This window comes from Amblyomma mixtum, chromosome 2, assembly GCF_055824585.1.
Source record: "Amblyomma mixtum isolate Tamu chromosome 2, ASM5582458v1, whole genome shotgun sequence".
Classification (NCBI taxonomy): Eukaryota; Metazoa; Arthropoda; class Arachnida; order Ixodida; family Ixodidae; genus Amblyomma; species Amblyomma mixtum.
This window is the reverse complement of record NC_143013.1, coordinates 18,212,262-18,231,448: the sequence shown is the minus strand read 5'-3', so window position 1 is coordinate 18,231,448 and position 19,187 is coordinate 18,212,262. Positions and strand designations below refer to the sequence as shown.

The window sequence follows — 19,187 nt, the reverse complement described above, 5'->3', positions numbered from 1 at the left end:
CCGCACCTGTGATCTTCTTCGATGGCAATATCGAGGCAGTTCTTCTTATTGGCATTTCGCTTGCAGACGAAGTCTCGTACATCTTTCCGTTCCAGCAGAAGGTCCACAACCGTCGTGTTGCCAAACTGGGCCGCGATGTGAAGTGGCCTGTTCTGAGGAAACAATGCTTTACATTGGCCGCTGTTACAATGCAAATATGAATCTTGCTTGCAATAGCAACAAGTGTAAAGTCATCTGAGATGGAAACGTACCAGCCCAGTTAAATCCGGGAGAAGCGCACACTTGTTTCTTCCACTAGCTTTGAAGTAGTACTACTAACCACGCACCACAGGAAAACTTACTAAAGTCATTTGCAGATAAATTTTCATGATACGGGGCACCGCATACGGTGTCTACAGTACGCTTGCGCTCATAATTCGCATTAGTTTATTCATACGCAAATTTTCATACTCGTGAGAACCTTGATTGGCGTGTGAAAAGGAAAAATTACGCGTCTCAAATTCAACGAAGAAATGCTGTAAAAGCTCCACAACTAAGGCTCTCGAAAATCAAAATTACTCGGAGCGTTTCAGCCTAATCTGCCGGCCACTCTAAGAGGAAATTACCAAAAACCCGGAAGTGTTTAGCCCGGAGCAACACAGTTCAGAGCAATCTACAGCGCTTAAACATTGTCACACTACAGAATGCTCATTTTTCCAAGGTTATGGCATGCTCAATTACAGCTGTGTGTGGCTGTGGAGTGCAGTGAGTTCACTTTTTCAACAACTCACGAACAGAGATCTCCCTCCTCATTGCGCAATAAATCGACAGAAATACCGGCTCTGATACCACATGATCAGTGCTCCATTTGAGTGAAGTTTCCTGGCGCATTCGATAGATGGCGTTACGCCTTAATAAGATCACGCGCTCAGCGTGGCATTAACTGCCTGCCTCGTGTTCACTGCGACGTGTTTCAGTCCGAACTCTTGTCTATCACTCTCCGTGCTACGAAGACAGACAGCTCGGCGTTTGGCAGCGTTACACAACGTAGATATAGAACAGCTCTGAGCCTGCTACCGAACTAGGCCTCTTACCGACCTTCATCTTGTCGACGCTGTTTACGGATGCGCCGGCACCCAGGAGCTTGGAGACGGTGTCAAAGTTTCCGTTCTTGCACGCCACAGTGAGCGGCGTCCACTCGTAATAGTTCTTGGCTTCCAGGTCGGCGCCGGCCTCCACCAAAATGGCGGCAGTCTCACTGTATCCGCCTTGCGCCGCCACGTGCAAAGGTGTGTTCCAGTGGATGTCCGTTTCGTTCACCAAACGAGCGTCTTGCTTCACGATCTCGCGCACCACACTGCACAAGGAGCGAACTCTCTTCGTTTAATCTACGGAATGTGACACTAGCTGATATGTTTTTTTTTCATTTACCAATTCACTTTCATCGATCAATATTTATTAATATATACCAATGCAAACATTCTTGCAGATTTTATTCAGGAGGTCCTAAAGCAAAAGCCCAGGAGACACATCTCAAAATAACTAGTAAAGTTCTGATTCTGATTGCGATCCACTCGATAACTACGTTTTGACACCCAGTCATGTTTCGGCATCCTTTTATTTAGTAATAAACCAAGCACGTTAAGTAATAAGCCCAAGTTACTCACTTTGGATAGTTGTAGTGGCATGCTGCGTGAAGAGTGGTCTCTTCGCTTGAGTTCTTTGCGGACGCTTTTGCTCCATGTCTCAAAAGAATCTGAAAACAAATAAGTGTTGTCATAGCAAAAATCTCTGTAGGTTTTGTGCCTTTCGGCACAATAACACACGCCAACTTCTGCGAGTTTCGCCTCACTCTATACCTACTAACACGGTTTGACGTCTTACGTAGTGCTCACTCGTCCAGTTTTGTCACTATCATTGCTTCATTCGCTCATTTGATTTTCATTAGCCAGCAGTTGAAAGCTCAGCTTCTAATTTGACATAACTACTGCAAATTGGATGTCACCGCTGACCCCTTTTACCCGGGGTTAGTATCCTGTACAACTAGCGCTGTAAAAAAAAAAAAAAAGAAACAGTCGTGGCTAGAGTAGCACTGCTTTTGCGGTTAAAATTACTCTGCTGATGCTAACTGCTACACCAGATGTTATTGCTCAAATTATGCGCAGTTTGACGCAACTTATTTCAGGATGATTGAAAAGCACTTCAAGACCGTCCTCACCTGAACAATTTCGAGGAAAGCGTTCCTCGCGGCGTGATGTAGCGGAGTATCGCCGTCGTAGTCTTTCCGGTTGATGAGGAGCTCCGATGCCTTGACGCTGAGGAGCACCTACAAGAGATTTGAGCAAGGACAGTTTGTTAAAACGTTGTCATCTACCCAAAGCAGTGCCGACACTAACCGCTGAAATCACTGTTCTAAACAGCGGACTGTAAGATCGGATGGTGTAAGCTACATGCAGTTCTCTCGGCGTGAACCATATGATGAAAATTTTAATCAAAACAATTGGCTCTCGCAAACCACGATACCGAAACTTCTTATGACCAGATGCTACATATGAAGCGACTCGGTGGCAGAATACAATGGGATCAAAGGAGGAAGTCCTCACAGAGGTGGGCTAAAGAGCCGACACAATACCGCAGTCAGTCGTTGTTACATCTGCTCCCCACAACGGGGAAAAGCTTTCCAGAAGCTCCGTGGTGGCCATGCAAGTACTTTATCCACGCACTCTTAGAGGAGACTTCTGGTCGGAGAGCTTACCTGGAGGACGTCTTCGTTTTTGGAGAGCACCGCCATGTGAAGCACGTTGCGGTCGTCGTTGTTGCGAGACTCGACGTCGGCACCTCGGTCCAGCAGTAGCCGCACCACCTCCACGCTGCCGCTGTCCACGGCACCAAGAAGAGGGCTGTTGCCCTCCACGTCGCGGTCCTCAATGCACGCGCCCCTGCACAAGAAGATCTACAGCGTCTTGGAAAGCTCCTTCTTAAAAATTAGAGACTTTTCCCATTTTCACCGCTCACACAGAGCGCAGAAAAGTGAAGACAAGAAAATGGGAGCCTTGCTCTGCTACATTCCCCCTTTTTTTTTGTCCGCCGCAGTTTCGAAAAGTCCTCAAGAACGCGGCTAACTTTGACTAAGGACCTGCCACAGTGGCTTAAGAGTTGTCGGTTTGGCAGTTGAACCCAATGTAATCGGATCGAACCCCGGCCGCGGCCGGGATTTGATCCCTCCCTTGAGCGCCATTGCTTTTAAGTATCCCATGTAATCAAAATTAATGCGCAGCTTCCCTGCCCATGTGAAGTTTCGGAACGCTAACCACTCCCCCTCCCCTCTACTATAACGTCTTGCTTGCTTTCGTTCTGCCTGTATTTTGCCTATGCCGCGCTTGTTAAGCTGTATTCGTAGTTTTCGAATAGCAAATCGAATATCCTTCTATTTTTTTGCTGGACAATGCCGTCGCTGAACGAATCAAATAGGGCAAGCTCAAAACCATTCGAAACGAATCGCATGTTCTCTCAAGTGCTCGAAGTTTTCGAATAATTGGCAAGAGGTACGAATAACGCACGCCATTGTTCTCTTCAATGAGCTTTTTTAAAAAAAGAATGGGCGTGGCTATGATGCCAGGTGTGCACCACACCAGAAGTTTTTTTGAGACGAACCAAAATTGTTGATAGAATGTAAAAGTTACTACAAGGCTACTAGAGTCAATAGAATGTTAACACAAATTTAAAGAAAGTTGATAGCCATTTTTGTAAAGGTGTTCGTATATTTTTCAGTGCACTTTTCTAATACTTATTGTACCCAGATTTTGTGTATATTATCTTTAAAGGGGCCAAACAATGTTATTTACTGAAATTAAGGAAAAGCGCACGAGCGATCGCTGTTCCATTAGTCGTCACCACCCCACCGCAAAAATTTTAAAGTCAGCTTCATTAGCACCGAAGATATCAGCGATTAAAAATTATGCTCCTCCTCTCCCACCTGAGCTCGTACATCTCTAAACAGGTTGGGACTGCACCCCTCCGCTCCCCATCTAGCCCACCCCGGTCATGCCACCTGTGCACGCCCAGTTAGAAGGTTCGCCCAGATTGCCCACTGACGTCATTGGGGCAGAGGCGCTTAGAACGCACGTTGGGGTGTCGCCCTAATTCGTTGCGAGCTACTTCGAGCAGAATTTTTTTTATTATTTGGTAATTATACTCACAAATAAGATCTCTACATATCTGTTGCACTAGAATAAGACCATTAGATCATTTCAGGGTCCCTTTACGCAAGTTCCAGTTTTTATCTCATACTCATCTTAGCAGTATTTCAAGTCTTGTTTTTATTTTATCAACATTACAGGTTCGCTTTTTTCTGAGCAGTATGAGTGCTGCAAGGCGAAAATGATGGCGTGTGTGTCTGCATGGCCGTCGAATCAAGCCTTCGGCGTCAACAGTGAGCGGAGTGCGAGAGGGAAACTGCACCGGCGGAGGCGCAAGACCAGTACATCTACGCCTTCAAGCCTGCGGAGAGTGCGGAAAGAGGGAAAGCGGCATCGAAAGCGAGAGCATGGCATCGGCTGATTCAATGCTCCGCGCTGAGTAAGGCGAAATGTATGTAAGCCAACCGCGCAAGACTTTATTCAGTTCTACAACAAAGAAAAATAAAAAAAATTGTTAGTGGAAATTTACAACCCGCTATTTCTCAAAAATAACACAAATTGCACGAAAGCATTAGAAATTCATGCACGCGGCGCATTTACACGTTAACGCAATTTTCACCAAAATCTTAGAACAGTTTTATAACAAATTTATTATTTTCTTTATCATTCGAAGCTGTTTTTGCAAAGAAAATGATTCCGCCTCGAAAGGAAGGAAAAAGTTAGAGTAGCAGACAGTACTTCCTATGTGCACCGTCGAACTTCGCGGCGTCCATCTTTATCTCTTGTTTTTAAAAAGCGACCTTTTCCCTAAACCCAGAATGGTCCTATGATTCTGTCCAGTAGGGACTTGAAATGAAGCTCGTGTCATTTACTTCGTGCAAACAGCTCTAGATGCTTCCAAACAAATGGGATAATTCAACAAATTTAAATGCACACAAAAATAATTAACGAACCATAAAGCAGGCCAAAGTAAAGTGAAATGTAGCTGCAGAAAATGAAAAGCCTAAAATAAGTTGCGAGCCGTCAAAGCCAGCTGAAGTAAGCCAAAATAATGGGTGCAGCGTTGAAGCAGTGGGATGCGTGCAGCAAAAGAGAAGAGCATCAAATGTAAATAATTATCCTAAAAGTGCAATCTAATTACGGAGTTCATCGCATCGAACCATGTGCTCGTCTCTCATTTTTTTGTGTTTTACCATATGTTGCAGTTTTTTAACATGCTCGCCATTTGTATATTCTCTTACACTTCAGTCGTTGTAGTATACGGGTTTTATGTACCAAAGCGACACATTGGCTGTGATGTATTCGTAGTGGAGTGCGCCGGATCAATTTATTTATTCATTCAAAATACACCCAAAGGCCCTCATGGCTGAGGGTATTACATCGGTGGGAACAGGGGATCAATCAAAAATAGAAAATAAACCACATATAAAGGGGAAAACCAAACAAAAACACGTTATAGGACACCGGAATAAAATACTCAGTAGTAATAATTCATCATTCAATAGAAAATGAAAAAGTCTAAACTATGCGCGGACGCCTCGAAACGAGGCATCCACAGACGGAATTCGGACCGCGTCCTCAGGATTAGCAGGCGAGTTACTATTTTTAGCTTGCCCTCCCTATGGGGGCCTTTTGATGACGACGATGATGGCGATAAGTCTGGCTAAAAAGCACCATGGCCCAAGGTGTTTTTCGTGCAAACAAGATGGGGTCAAATACCCAGCGTGCAAGCATTTCAACTCCGGTAAGCCGAGCGTCAGGCCAGCGGAAAGCTGCCCATTGTTTTACCAGTGGGTGTACGGTGATACTGAATATCGAACACCGCCCCTCTCGCGTGCGAAGAGGATGCTCAAACCGGTATGCCTTTATTGCGATTATTATGCTTTTCTGTAACAATTAATCCCAAAACATAATTAGCAGTATGTAAAACTAAATAAATAAATTCAATCACTTTGGATTGCATGACTTCTGCCTCTTGACCTAGAATACAGTTCTATTTAGTTTTGGTCGGTAAAATATTGTTTCTAGATTCTCGGAGTGCGTCTCGAGAGCCCTAAGCCTAGATAAGGTTGCTAAGCCAGTTTAATCAACGTCGACCATAGGGACACTCGTTTACACAGGCACCGTTTGGCCAGGACACCCAGCTCAGGAGGCAGAGCGGCGGTCACTCACTGGTCGAGGAGGAAGGCGACGATGAGGGGCCGGTCGTTTGTGGCCGCCAGGTAGAGTGGCGTCTTGTTGCCGTCGGCCAGCACGTCGGTGGTGGCGCCATGTTTCACCAGGAGCTCGCACATGGGCACGCCGCCCCGCATGGCCGCCAGGTGGAGCGCTGTCAGGCCCGTCGACGATGGGAAGTTCGGGTCCACGCCTGCAAGGGCCAGAACTCGTGTGGCTGAGCGCTGTCCCCGTGCGTCTTCATGTCGAACATTCTCGGAAACAAAATTTGAAAAATTGGAAAATTGTACGCTAATGTTATGGAAATATTGAAGGTAATGGCCCATTCTTCTGATATGTGTAAAAATATTTCTTTTAGAGTGTTTACTTCGACGGCATCGAACTTAGGTTAAGGCTGCCACAGGAAACCAATGGGGAACGCTTTTGACGATATCAAAAACGTTAATAGAAAAAAAAAGGCGAGACTACCATCGGGTGATCTGCAGATATATTGATTGTATACTGAAATCTTGCAATATATTAAACAGCTGCGTTCATAAACGGTTTCTCACTCAATTTTTTTCTCCAGAACGATCGGGCGTGAGTTGGGTATGAGGCATGATCGTTGACGACAGACAATCAGGCTCGCGCAGAACTCAAAATCATTGCTGGGAAAACGTGTCACAAAAAAGAAAAAAAAACAACTCGGTGAGTGTGACAGTCGCAAGTGCTTACGGCTAAGAATGCCCTTTGTTCTGAGCAGTGTTGTTGGTAACGGGTTACAAGTAACGGCGTTACCGGTAACGCGTTACTTTTTCCGGTAACTTAGTAACTACTCGTTACCATTTCGGAACTGTAACAGGTAACGTACTTCCGTTAACATTTTCCGGTAACGTGGGGTGTCACGTTACTAGTTACTTTTTATTTCAGTTGTCCCCCTCCGCCTCTTGTTCAGAAAAAAAAACGCCGAAAATAATGTTGCAAATCAACAAAATCTGCAGGTGCTCTCGACGACCATTGTTGCAGCTTGCATGCATGCCAGAAAACACGTGCCCTTGTCAACGCACTCAACTAAAAAAAAAGCACGAACATGCATTCATACACTTGTCTTCACCCCCAAACCACTCACACACACAACTCTCTAAGGAATGGACACATGCCAAGCCACCTGGACCATTTGCAGAAATCTGTGAGCCAGTTTCTCCGCAAGCTTGTTTTTCAACCAAAAGGTTTCGTTCCCAGGCGACACTCTCGCATTCTTTGTGGAAGCAGTTCCCTCTTCTGAGTAAACTCAGGAATGTCGCCAGTTTACTTCAAGATGGGCCTAAGAGAGCCGTCTAAAGAGTACAATGGTACAGCACTGAAAAAGGGATTGCAGTCAGCAGGCTGTAGCCCCGAAGTAGAGGAAAAAGAAGGAAATAGGCCTTTGTTCCTGTGCCGGCAGTAGTGAGCTACCTCATACTAAACACCACGCCGCGGTGGCTCAGTGGCAACGGCGCTCGGCTGCTGACCCGAAAGACGCGGGTTCGGTCCCGGCCGCGGCGGCTGAATTTCGATGAAGGCGAAATTTTAGAGGCCCGTGTGCTGTGCGATGTCAGTGCACGTTAAAGAACCCCAAGGGGTCGAAATTTCCGTAGCCCGTCACTACGGCGTCTCTCATAGCCTCAGTCGCTTTGGGACGTTAAACCCCAATAAAGCACCCAATAAACCAATCATACTAAACTTTCTAAAAACTTTCTGCTCAACAACACTGTCGCTCCAACTTTCTCTCTTCATAGCCATACCCCAATATCTTTCCTAGCCAGAACAAGGAACAACGCACTCCCCACAACACTGTGACAAAGGACGGCTTCCCTCCTTTTCCTGCCTAGACTCTGTTGCAAGTAGAGTGCGACCTTGCAGAGAAGACGAGTTACAGTTACAGCGAAGACGCACTGATTAAAATTTATGGCCGTAGAGTAACGGCAAAGTAACGTGCGATACTTTTTTTCGGTAACGGTAACGGAAATGCGTTACCTTTTTTTGTAGGTAACGTAGGGCGGTAACGCGTTCTTTTTTTTTAGCGTAACGAGTAACGTATTTAGTTACTTTTTTTCGGTAACGCCTACAACACTGGTTCTGAGGTGCGCTAAATTCTAAGGTGACAGAGAACTTTCGAGATAACCGTTTACAACCTGGCCCACAGAAATGTGTGGGTGCATGAAAAGAAACTATTTCGGTTCTTAAGGCAGGAATGTACATGTTCTGGCCCAGCCAACACGTATGTGAGGGTTCAGAAAATAAGCCTGCCTAGATAGCTCGGGAAAACGCATAAAATACTACCCCTCATCACTTCACCAAAAGGAAGCAAACTTAAAAGTTTCCTGTATGGCGCTCGAGGACTTCACCTGATGCACAAAGTCTGAGTTAAGTTGTGTTTGACCGTGGGAAGGAATCCGAAGCTAACCAACCAACACCGAAGCTAAGATTTCCTCTAACTCGAAGTGTCCATCTTCACTGTGGTGAGTTTCATCAGTAGCTAACCAACCCGCACATATGTGTGGGTTCGTTTTCCGAATTCAGGGTTTGATTTTCTTATGTTTTGTTGCGAGATATTATGTCAGGCGATCATAAAAAGCAATAACTGAACAAAGAAATCAGAGCTTTCCTATTGGTTTGTTTATAGGCCGGAAGGATAGGGTTCCTCAAATGCCGACAGACTTCGGCATCGCAGAAACGGGCGCACGTGGTTGTGATTGTTCCAGAGCGCTCATCTCCCGGGACGTCTAGCGTTGCAAACAAAGTGATAAGGTCACGTGCCACAGGCGACAAACGAAGATAAGACATGAAAAACATAATGCAGCTTCGCAACAGCTTGTTTTTGCGCAGCAATGAAAAATTTCCTAAACTGGATATGCTACTAATTGGGATTATGTTATTCTGACATGACAAGAGGGCGCTGAGGCTGGAGTTACTTGTCCGAGTTGATTCGTCGGGCAGGTGTCGACCTTGCGTTAATTTAATTCTGAAAAAAAAAAAAAAACTAGCGTTAATATTTGTGACGTTATTCAGTAGGGCAAAGCTGCCTTTCTCTTTAAAGCATCCTGTGCGTGCGCGAGGATATTGCAGTTCAAAGCTGAGCCTTTCTTGTAGTGCCTGAGCACCGGTGGCTGCAAAACCGCACAGTCACGTTCTATGTTCATTTCTTAAAGTCAGTTTGAAGCTATTTGACGTGTTGGAAAGCAGGGATGCCGGTGTATAATTTACCTACTTCTTATGCAGGAAAATTCTTTTGAAGGCTGTCTTTCTTTATCTGTAAACCTCGAGTATTTTATAGAAAAAAGCACAGTGCAGCACGCACTGTACGCAGGAATAAATCCAGGTCTATTTACAACTCGTGTGAAATTTCCGGAGACCCCAATTTTCATGCATTCTGATTTTTGGTCAATATCATTTTATTGAAAGAATTAAGAGATAAAATGATCAGCCGTATGTTATTGCACATCTCTTTCATTTTCTACCGCATTTCGCAGTCCCGGAAATCTTGCTTTCCTTGCAGAAAATTCGAACGCACTCACCTTTTTCGAGGAGGAAGCGTACGATTTCGATGTGGTTGTTCTCGACGGCGTAGTGAAGGGGAGTCATGTTCTGCTTGTCCCTTCTGGACAGACTTATCAGGGGGTTGTCCTGCGTCAATGAACATGCGAGAGGGCGGACTTAGTTGACCTCGAAGATGAGTGAGCGCTTAAACAACATGCCGCGCAAGAAGGACTCATGTCAGTAAATCTTAGTTTGGTTTGGTTTGATTTGGTTTGTGGGGGTCTAACATACCAAAGCGATTCAGGCTATGGGGGACGCCGTAGTGAAGGGCTCCGGAAGTTTCGACCCCTGGGATTCTTTAAAGTGCACTGGCATCGCACAGTACATGGGCCTCTAGGATTTCGCCTCCATCGAAATGGGACTGCCATGGCCGTGATCGAAAGCATCTTTCGGGTCAACAGCCGAGCACCATTACCACTGAGCCACCGCGGCGGCCAGGTAATCTTATTTTCACAACTATTTCTTAGGTAACTCAAAAAGAGGCAGGAATTCGTATATTCTGCAAAATTATGCTGGAGCTGGCAGGATCGAAAGACAGCTAGAAGATCGTACGTGTCGACCTGTTTGCGCCATTCAACAAGCGCTAATTTTGTGGCGATGTGTTTAATACAAGATGTCACATGCATGTGTCCGAGTTTTTATCAAAGGAAAATGTAATGTCTGGTGCAGTCCTAAAACAAGAACACAAAATTCACAGCGGCTTCGTTTAATTTATCATCAAATATTTACTTCATTTCGAGAAACCTGCTAACAGCTCAGTTACGAAAGCGCAGCCCTTGACGGGACACGTCGAAGAAACCTAAGGTGACACAACAACTTCCCGTTGAAGGAATGCACTTGTCCAGAATGTCTTGGTGTGCGTACGAATCACTTTGCGAATATTTCCCCATTTTAGCCAAGCGTGCCGTACAGCGGGGGACGCTCACCTCCTTGAGTATCTGTTCGCACAGCAGGCGCACAGCCTGCAGGCTTCCTTCCTTGGCGGCGATGTGGAGGGGCGTGAGTCCCTTCTTGTCCACGGCGTGGATGTTGGCTCCGTGGCTGAGCAGCAGCCGCACCACCTCGGCATCGCCCAGAGTGGCCGCGTTGTGCAGGGCCGTGCGTCCCTGCTTATCGGTCACCTGAACCACACAACGCAACGCTCCCTTAATCGACCACGACGCCTTGACGAAAATCCAACCGCACTCTCTGCCTGTCACTGAAGCATTTCTGCAGCTATTTAGAAGCCATCTAAAAGTATCGAAGTCTAAATGGCTCTGCAGGAAAGGTATTAGTAACGAGGGACGGAATGAATGGGCGAGAACTTTGAAAGTGAACTTCGTTTTCCTGGGTCTACGCATGGCGCGTTCATTTTGCTAGCGCAGTGAAAGCACCAGATATGCAACCCTTGTGTCTAGTATATGAGCGTGATGCATAATTTCAGTCCGACAGTATTCAAAAGTCCCAACAGAAGATAACCTTGTGCAGAAGGCCTTGCGTTTACAATGTTTGCTCGGAAAACGTGGACATCAAACACAATGTCAGAATAGAACTGTGCATCCATTGCTCGCACTGAGGACCATATGGAAGGGTCTGGTAAGGGTCGATGGCCTTAAGCGGCTGTAATGCGTAGTGGAGGTGCATGATATTTAAAAGAATAAAGGGAAGACGAAAAGTTTTTGATAATTCTGCGAGGCTCGTGGATTCGAATATATAAACCTTGTAGGTAAAGCATGCCAAGTTTTTTGTTGTTTTTTTTTGCATTTAAAATAGTGACGTAATCGCCAATAAAGCCGCCTCGACGATGTTCTCGCTTCTCCTACAAGCGTCGAAGAGAAGAGTAAAACCTCAATAATGACGCCATCGCCAGTGAAGTTTAAGATTTCCTCTGCCTTTGCCCACACCCCGCCGTGTGTCGTCGAATGCTGGCCAACAGCACTCAGCTTTACCTTCCGTTGCGTTCTTTTCTTCGAGAAAGTTTTTCTGCTTTGGAAGTGTACCACCGCAGAAGATGACGTCATATTGCCCCCCCCCCCCCCCCCCCCTACCCAGTACTTTCAGCGATTTCGTTACCATTTCAAATTCTAGCACAAAAAAACCTTCGCATGCTTTGCCAGCAAGTTTCACACATTTGAACGCTTCAAGCTCGCTCCATTCTACAGCGTCTTCAGTTGCCGTTTAATAAAACACGAGCTACGTTCACTGTTTTCAGTTTCACTTTAAAAAGGAAGTAATTAGTCATTACGGAAAGTGCAGCCATACAGCTGCAAAGGAAAGCTATATAGAATCCTTGGAGGCTTACTCCTAGTGCTCGTTCCTATCTTTGACTTCTTTCCAATGACTAATTCACTGTATTCGTAAAGGTAGCCTCTTCCAGGTTCTTCTAGAAGTTACGTTAAAAAATGGTGTGGTTTAGCTCTGGTTAAACCTGGTTGGTTGCGAAAGCTCGTTTAGCTGCTTCGGCTTCTCGGCGTTTCCGCAGTGCTTCTTCTCGTTGTTGTTCCATTTCTTGGACACGTTGTAACCTCCTTCTTGCATTCTTCCTAGCTTGCTTGGCTGTCGCGTTAGAGTTAAACTGTTCAGAAGCAGTAGAGCAACTAGATTCAGATATAGACCCTTTGATCGGTGACTTCCATGGCGAGACTCCTCGAGGAGCGCGGCACGACCAGCTCCTCCTGGCTGCGGTGGAGAGCGCAAGCTGACGTCACACGTCGCCATAGCAACAGAGAGACTGACGTCACACCATCTGTTAGGCGCGGCGGTAGCTCCTCGAGGAGCAGGGGAGTCCACGGACCACGCGACGAGCGGTTAGACCTGGCCGTGGATCTGGCGTAGTATTGCTTTCGCAATAAAATTGCGTCAAGCTCTTCCCAGTCTCTCACATTTCTAATCTCATGCCTGTGGCGATAGCCATAGTGGAGCCATCCCCGTGGAGAGGGGGCGCTCACCTCCTTGTCCACGCTGGGATAGGGCAGCAGGCAGCGCACCACGTGGCTGTTGCCCGAAAGCGACGCGTGGTGCAGCGGCGTCATGCCCCAGGCGTCGATGGCGTTGGCACCGGTGCCCATCGCCGCCATCAGCGTCTGGATCATCAGCGACGCCGAGTCCTCGCATGCCAGGATGATGCTCTGCGCAACGTAGTACACCAAGCGTTTCTCAAGGTTCTTCAGAAATATTCGTAGTGTTAAGAAACTAATTCAAGTAAGCTGAGAAATAATGGCATTGCAGTGGTCTAGGCACCTTATTTATTGCACCACTTTTGTGCTGAGCGAGAGAAAAAAATACAAATATTTTTTCTTGTCTAACTTTTGAATAATGTTGGGATGCATCTGGCTTATGTGCATGTGTGACAGTTAAATGATGTACTCTTGTGGCTGGTTACTTGTGTAAGTTCGTGCAGGAGTGTTTACTTTCACATTCGGCTTTTTTGGCAGAGGGAAGCTGTCTTGCTGCTCAATTTTGGGCTGCGTTGCGCAATCTTAGGCAATTTTTGTGTCATGTTTCATTTAGTTTCGTGCTCATGTTTCAATTCTCCTACGGTTTTTTAAACGAAGTAAAGGATTTCGTTAACTTAAGCGCCAGCATACAGGAACAGCCAAAATTACTTGAGCGTTCCCTTGGTTCTGCGCCCTGACACACTGTGTCTGTGGCATCTACGATGATAACTTTTCCTGTATAGAGCGTTGCATTAGAATTCAGGCGAAGCGCCAGCAGTCGTCAATTAGATGACGTGCAGTGCTACTTGGCCAGACGAAGTGTAATGCAGCATTTGGATAGATTCAATCTATTTTACATGTACGCGCATCAAAACACATGCAAATAGCGTATGAGTTGATTGACAGTAGCTAATAGTGTAGCCATTTAAAAAGATGCATACTGCGGCAGGTATCGGAAGAAAAACAAAAAAGGTGCTCGGCAAGTAGCTTAAAAATCGAATTAGACACACTGCGACTAAAAAAAAAAACGTTTTACATATAGATACACAACACAAGTAACCAGAGCATTGTAAAAAACATTAAGCGCAGAAAATCTCGCCAATATCTTCCCTACATGCGCATTGAAATAAACAAAGTTTTTAAGCAAATAATGACTATATACACTAGCCTATTCTGCTATTTCCACACCTATTCGCAGCAATTTCGTCCCTGCCCAAATCAGTGCTCCACCCTGAAGTTAAAAGAACAGGCGGCAGAGGCAACAAGAGACACATTTGCATGGAAATAAAGGCATTTACCCTTCTCTTCTCCGGTCGCACAAATTTGGCCACATAGTGTAACGGAGTGAAGCCCATTTTGTCCTTCACGTTTGGATCTGGGGAAGAAAAATAAAGCAACAAACTTTAGTTGGGCATAATTAATACCTAAGTAACTTTTAATCTTGTCAAATTCTTTAGTTATCGCTTTCTTGCACAAACGCAGACAGGGCCATTGCCTTCTCTGCGCCTTCGCTATCACGCATCTCTGGACGCGGTAGTGCCTTTCACTATCCGAGGAAGCGAAGAAGCAATTCACGCGTCCCTTGGTTGTGGAAATTATCAAAAATGTTAGCTATAAGTTGCTGCTATTGACTTCTTAGGTGTTTCTTTTCTTCTCTATTTTACATGGCGTTAACAGCCTGATACCCCATACTTTAGAAGAGTTCGCATTTTGTTATCAGAACTAACATAGCAAATTGACTTCATATCAGTGTATTGCATTGCAAAAAATAAAGTTGTTGCTTCAAAGGACGTCGTTTATGAGAATGTGGCAATCCCCTGCGTTAGATAAAGAGCATGTGGCAGAAATTTCTGTAATAATTCGACAATGCTGGTAACCTATGTTTATATTGTTTTAGTCACGGTCATTCTTTTTATCAATTCAATTTAGTTCAATTGTCCTGGCTGCATGAACGACACACAATAAATATTGCCTTAGAAGAACAATGGAAACTACATCCAGACTTAACTGTGTAACTGTATAGGTGTCCACTAATCACACGCCCACTAACATTACCGGACGTCGACAGCGGTACTGGAATGTCTAACATACCTAAAAGGATAACGGAACAATAAGATATGCAGGCGCATGACACAAACAAAAGCAAACATGATAAGGATGCCTTAGCAACACGACTGCGCCTTAGCTGTTTTTGTTATCAGCCGGGGTCTTGTTTATTACTGTGCATGATTACCAAGAGTTTTGAGGAGAGCTATTAGTGTTACTGTCAAAGGTGTGGTATGCTATGCAAAAAAAAATTGTCTTTTATTTTATGCATTTCACCTTTTTTAAAAGGCATGTCTGTTTTAGAAACTGCCTGATCATTGTTAAATACACGCCTTGCTGAAACGTTGGTTTTTCTTTATTGTCAGCAGAGGACAAGAAACTGCATGCAATAACAGATGTTTCAAGACTTTTCTGGCAGAAATTCTTTTTATTTGCGTCTGAAATTATTGCAGTTCCACTTCTGATCGCAAAATACTACGCGCAAAGATGGCTTCGCAAAATGCGTAATTCGACTGATCAGTTCTCGGTCGCGGTGGCCACATTGAAATGACCAATAGGAAGATGATTCACGAGCAGAATTTAGTATGTGTTACAAAACAAAAAGCTAAATAAAATTGACTCGTAGTCCAGATGTTGAGCTTTTACAAGTACCGTTTTCTGAAAACTACATATCAGCAAACCGTGTATCCAGCGCTGTTTACTCTGTCCGTTGACGCGAATGAGACAATCACGTGTTTCTGGGTTCCATAAATAATCAATAAATGGTAACTACATAAGTTCCAGCCATTGTTTTCTACTTAGGTGTCTCGTATATTTCTCTCTCTCTCTGTCTCTTTTAGAATGACGTATGTAAGGCCAAAAACAATCTCCTCAGAGCCTGCTTCGTTGGGCCACTGACGTCACGGAAAACGAACGCGCACATAGGATACTGTCCACAACTACGCAAACGTACCTGACTGCGTTGCCGAAAGACCCAAGTCCTGTTACTTCAACGTCAGAGCAAGAAAATGCGTGTTACGCAGGTTTAACCAAGACGCTAGTATAACGCCACGTGAATGTAAAGGTGGGCACCATTATTTACCGGGTGTTTCAGAGATACTTCACAACCAGTAGTTTTCGATGTGCATTGCGAACGTGGAGATGTGCAGTTTGCGCAGCGGTACACGAAACCTTTCTGTACCAGTCTTAACGTGGCATCTTAAGGAGCATGTCTACATTGGCCTTCTGCATATAGGACTTCCAGTGTCTAGGCTTCTTTCAGAAGGTAAACGAAACATTACGAATGCTTTATTAAAAAAAAAAACGAGATACACAGGTGGCGTCGATGCAGGTTTCTGTAGAGCCTGTAGAGATCATTCCGTTCAAACTGTGTTTCTCTACGCTAAAGTGCCCGCCTTATTCTCTTGTTTAAGGTTTCTAAAGCATCTCCTCTTCCAGTGTTTACGGTTGGAAACCATCATAGCATAATTATTCATTATCGCTTGGCGAGTTTCTTTTGTTTGAAATCCTCTACCTACTTTTCAAAAGCTCTATGAACTTGCGTAACATTGACGCATCCCATTTTTATCTGGTAAACAACTTATGATGAGCAGTATAAATACAACTGATAGGTGACAAATGTTTCACTTTACTGTGACACTGGTTTCTTTTATCTATCACTCTCTCTCACCTCAGCGGTAAAAAAATCTCTCTTTACCCGCATGACTTTCAAATATATAACTTGTTTTCTTTCACAGCGATTTGCTGCTTAAGCGTATGCTGAGGAAAATTAAGGCATCAAAGCAAATGTGGTAATAGTGATTCATAACAAGTGCTTCGACAGGTAGCTGACGGAAGAAAGAGGTGCTCATAACACTGGCAGGCTATGAAAGAAACGCTGGGGTAGCAGTGCTGGCAGAAGGTTTGAAAAGTGTTCTTGCACAGCAATCTGTCAACATCTTCTACTGTCAGAAATCTGGCTCAGGCTTTTCGTCCCTGTTTCTATTCGTCGTCTGCTAACGATTCAACGAGTTTCTCTTCTACTTGACCAAGTTCCAGTCAGCTTATTGGACCGTCCCTCTAGGGTTTCCGAGGTTAAATTTAGTTGAAGTGCAGGATATAACAGCTCGCCAAGAAAACCAAACATGTGAACATTATTATATTTATGAAGGAGAAAAGAAATCACCAACGCAAAAAGCGAAGAAAAGAATTTCAATGCAGTGCAATGCAATATATATATATATATATATATATATATATATATATATATATATATATATATATATATATATATATATATATATATGTCGTCTAAGTAGCCAAGGCCCTTGCGATATGAATAAATAATTTAATTTATTTTAGAGGAGGGTGAGGCTGTGTCATGCGTAAATATTTATCAGTTCGTAAGCAGCCAGACAAAAGGTTTATATCTGCGAAAATCTAAGTGAAATACCTAAATGACTAGGCAGGGTTCTGTGAACAGGTAATAGAGTCACTGTGCGGCTGTCCTCACTGGGAGTGTGAAATTAACCGGGAATTCAGTTTATTTGTCATCATGCAGTACTGAAGAAGCTAAAGCGCAATAATATTAGTTGTTGCATCTTCCACGCGTTTAAATGAAGGAAAATCTGAACTTAAGGAAGATCTTGGTGGGTTATATGTTTAAAGGGCCAAGTTTTTTCGGCATGGCTTTCCTCCAGTATACGACCAAGGCATAACCAGTTAGAAAGAGCCCAGAAGACGAACACACCTGCCCCGTAGTTTAGCAGCATGTCCAGGATCGCAATGTTCTTGACCTTGACAGCCTGGTGTAGCAGCGTGGCCCCGGTGTTTTTGTCGCGGTCATTGACCTTCAGCCTCCGTATGGTGTCGCTCAGGTCTTCGAGGTAGTGGTTCAGGACGGCCTCCTTGCCCTCCGCGATCGCCTGCGCAGCCGCGGTGTGGCGGTTGTATCTTTATGGCAGCGCGACACCTCCCACGGAGATCTTGTGAAGTGCCTTGTCGGGAATGAGCGCGGAACGAGGTCAGGGTAATAAGGCAATCGAGAAAGTGTTTCCTTTAGGACCTTTCGCCTCTTGGAATGCACGTCCTACGGTGGGCTTGAAATAGTGATGGTTATTGCAGTTTATCCTTTCTAATATCTAGAAAATATTATTATGTTCGGAGGCAACTTTACGCAAAATGTGAAACTCTGTACCATATAAAAAAAAAACGCTCACCGGTAGAAAAAAGCATGCTTCCGTCTAGAAAACGACTTCTGACTAAGGGTTCATGTCGAATACTCCCATGTTTAAATCTTTTCTGCATTTTTACAGTGCGCATAAGTATTCCACAAGTGTATATTCCATAAGGATTTCAGTGGTGACGAAGTGCAAAGACGCGCATGTATTGAGGTTTTTTGGGGTAAGCTAAGGAACATCAGATGGCCGAAAATAATATGGAGCATGTAAAGTACCTGTGACATATAAAGTACCATTAACCATTAGATTGGACATGCGTGGTTGCAGCAAGGGCGATGCTCGTTTGCTCCTCACAACATTAGGAGTCAGTACGTTCAGCTGATCATGGTGTGGTTACAACAATAAGAAATGCCATGTGTGTGCATGACGTATGCATGCGGATATGTATGTATGTATGTATGTATGTATGTATGTATGTATGTATGTATGTATGTATGTATGTATGTATGTATGTATGTATGTATGTATGTATGTATGTATGTATGTATGTATGTATGTATGTATGTATGTATGTATGTATGTATGTATGTATGTATGTATGTATGTATGTATGTATGTATGTATGCGTTTGTGCATGTGGGTGTGTGTGCATGTGAGCACGCGCGTCCGTACATTTAATGAAAATTCGAAAAATTCACAGCTTTCTTTCTTGAACTCATTTTCTCTTCCCTTGTGAAGTGAAGTACCAGAAGGCAGCCTCTTTTTAGAATAAATGTGCGGCCAGAAAAAACAGGAAATCGTGTGAAGCAAAAGTGCAACTCATACTGCTAGTCCTAGTCAGCATATAACAACCCGACTGAAGAACACACGCGAGTGACTGAAGGTGATTTGACCTCAACACGAAGCCTTCGCAGCCACTAAGCTTATAAATAACACTTGCTCGTGCGTGTTAATGTTCTCCATAAACAACTAACCAAACAAACGACACACAATAACAAAAACATCAGTCAACTATTCGTGGCGCCACTATCACTTCTTTCAGTTGCTACCTGCTTCCCTCGCCCATGCACCTTCATGTGTGCTTCTGTTAGCAATCATGTCACTCCAACTACACGCTAATCATGCTGGAAGAAAACGACAGTTAACGACCTATTAAGAAGGCGGTGAAGGGTTCTTATTAAGAGCAAGACCCCAGCCCAACGAATGACAGAAGCCAC

The 19,187-nt window shown here is 44.5% G+C and overlaps 1 protein-coding gene across 3 annotated transcripts in view; it reads right to left on the bottom strand.

The window, feature by feature from the left end:
• Positions 1 to 19,187, bottom strand: part of LOC149358575 (transient receptor potential cation channel subfamily A member 1 homolog) — a 30,778-nt gene that overhangs the window by 11,240 nt on the left and 351 nt on the right. For 2 of the 3 annotated variants that reach the window (XM_089570689.1, XM_089570687.1), the window contains exons 2-12: positions 17,541 to 17,715; positions 14,065 to 14,141; positions 12,779 to 12,958; positions 10,778 to 10,972; positions 9,830 to 9,938; positions 6,291 to 6,486; positions 2,735 to 2,918; positions 2,198 to 2,305; positions 1,647 to 1,735; positions 1,078 to 1,336; positions 7 to 152 (exon numbers count right to left, since the gene is read on the bottom strand). In XM_089570689.1, the coding sequence (XP_089426815.1) occupies positions 7 to 152; positions 1,078 to 1,336; positions 1,647 to 1,735; positions 2,198 to 2,305; positions 2,735 to 2,918; positions 6,291 to 6,486; positions 9,830 to 9,938; positions 10,778 to 10,972; positions 12,779 to 12,958; positions 14,065 to 14,141; positions 17,541 to 17,715 (1,718 nt within the window). The remainder of the gene's footprint in view (positions 1 to 6; positions 153 to 1,077; positions 1,337 to 1,646; positions 1,736 to 2,197; positions 2,306 to 2,734; positions 2,919 to 6,290; positions 6,487 to 9,829; positions 9,939 to 10,777; positions 10,973 to 12,778; positions 12,959 to 14,064; positions 14,142 to 17,540; positions 17,716 to 19,187) is intronic. The other variant, XM_089570688.1, reaches the window with a different exon arrangement.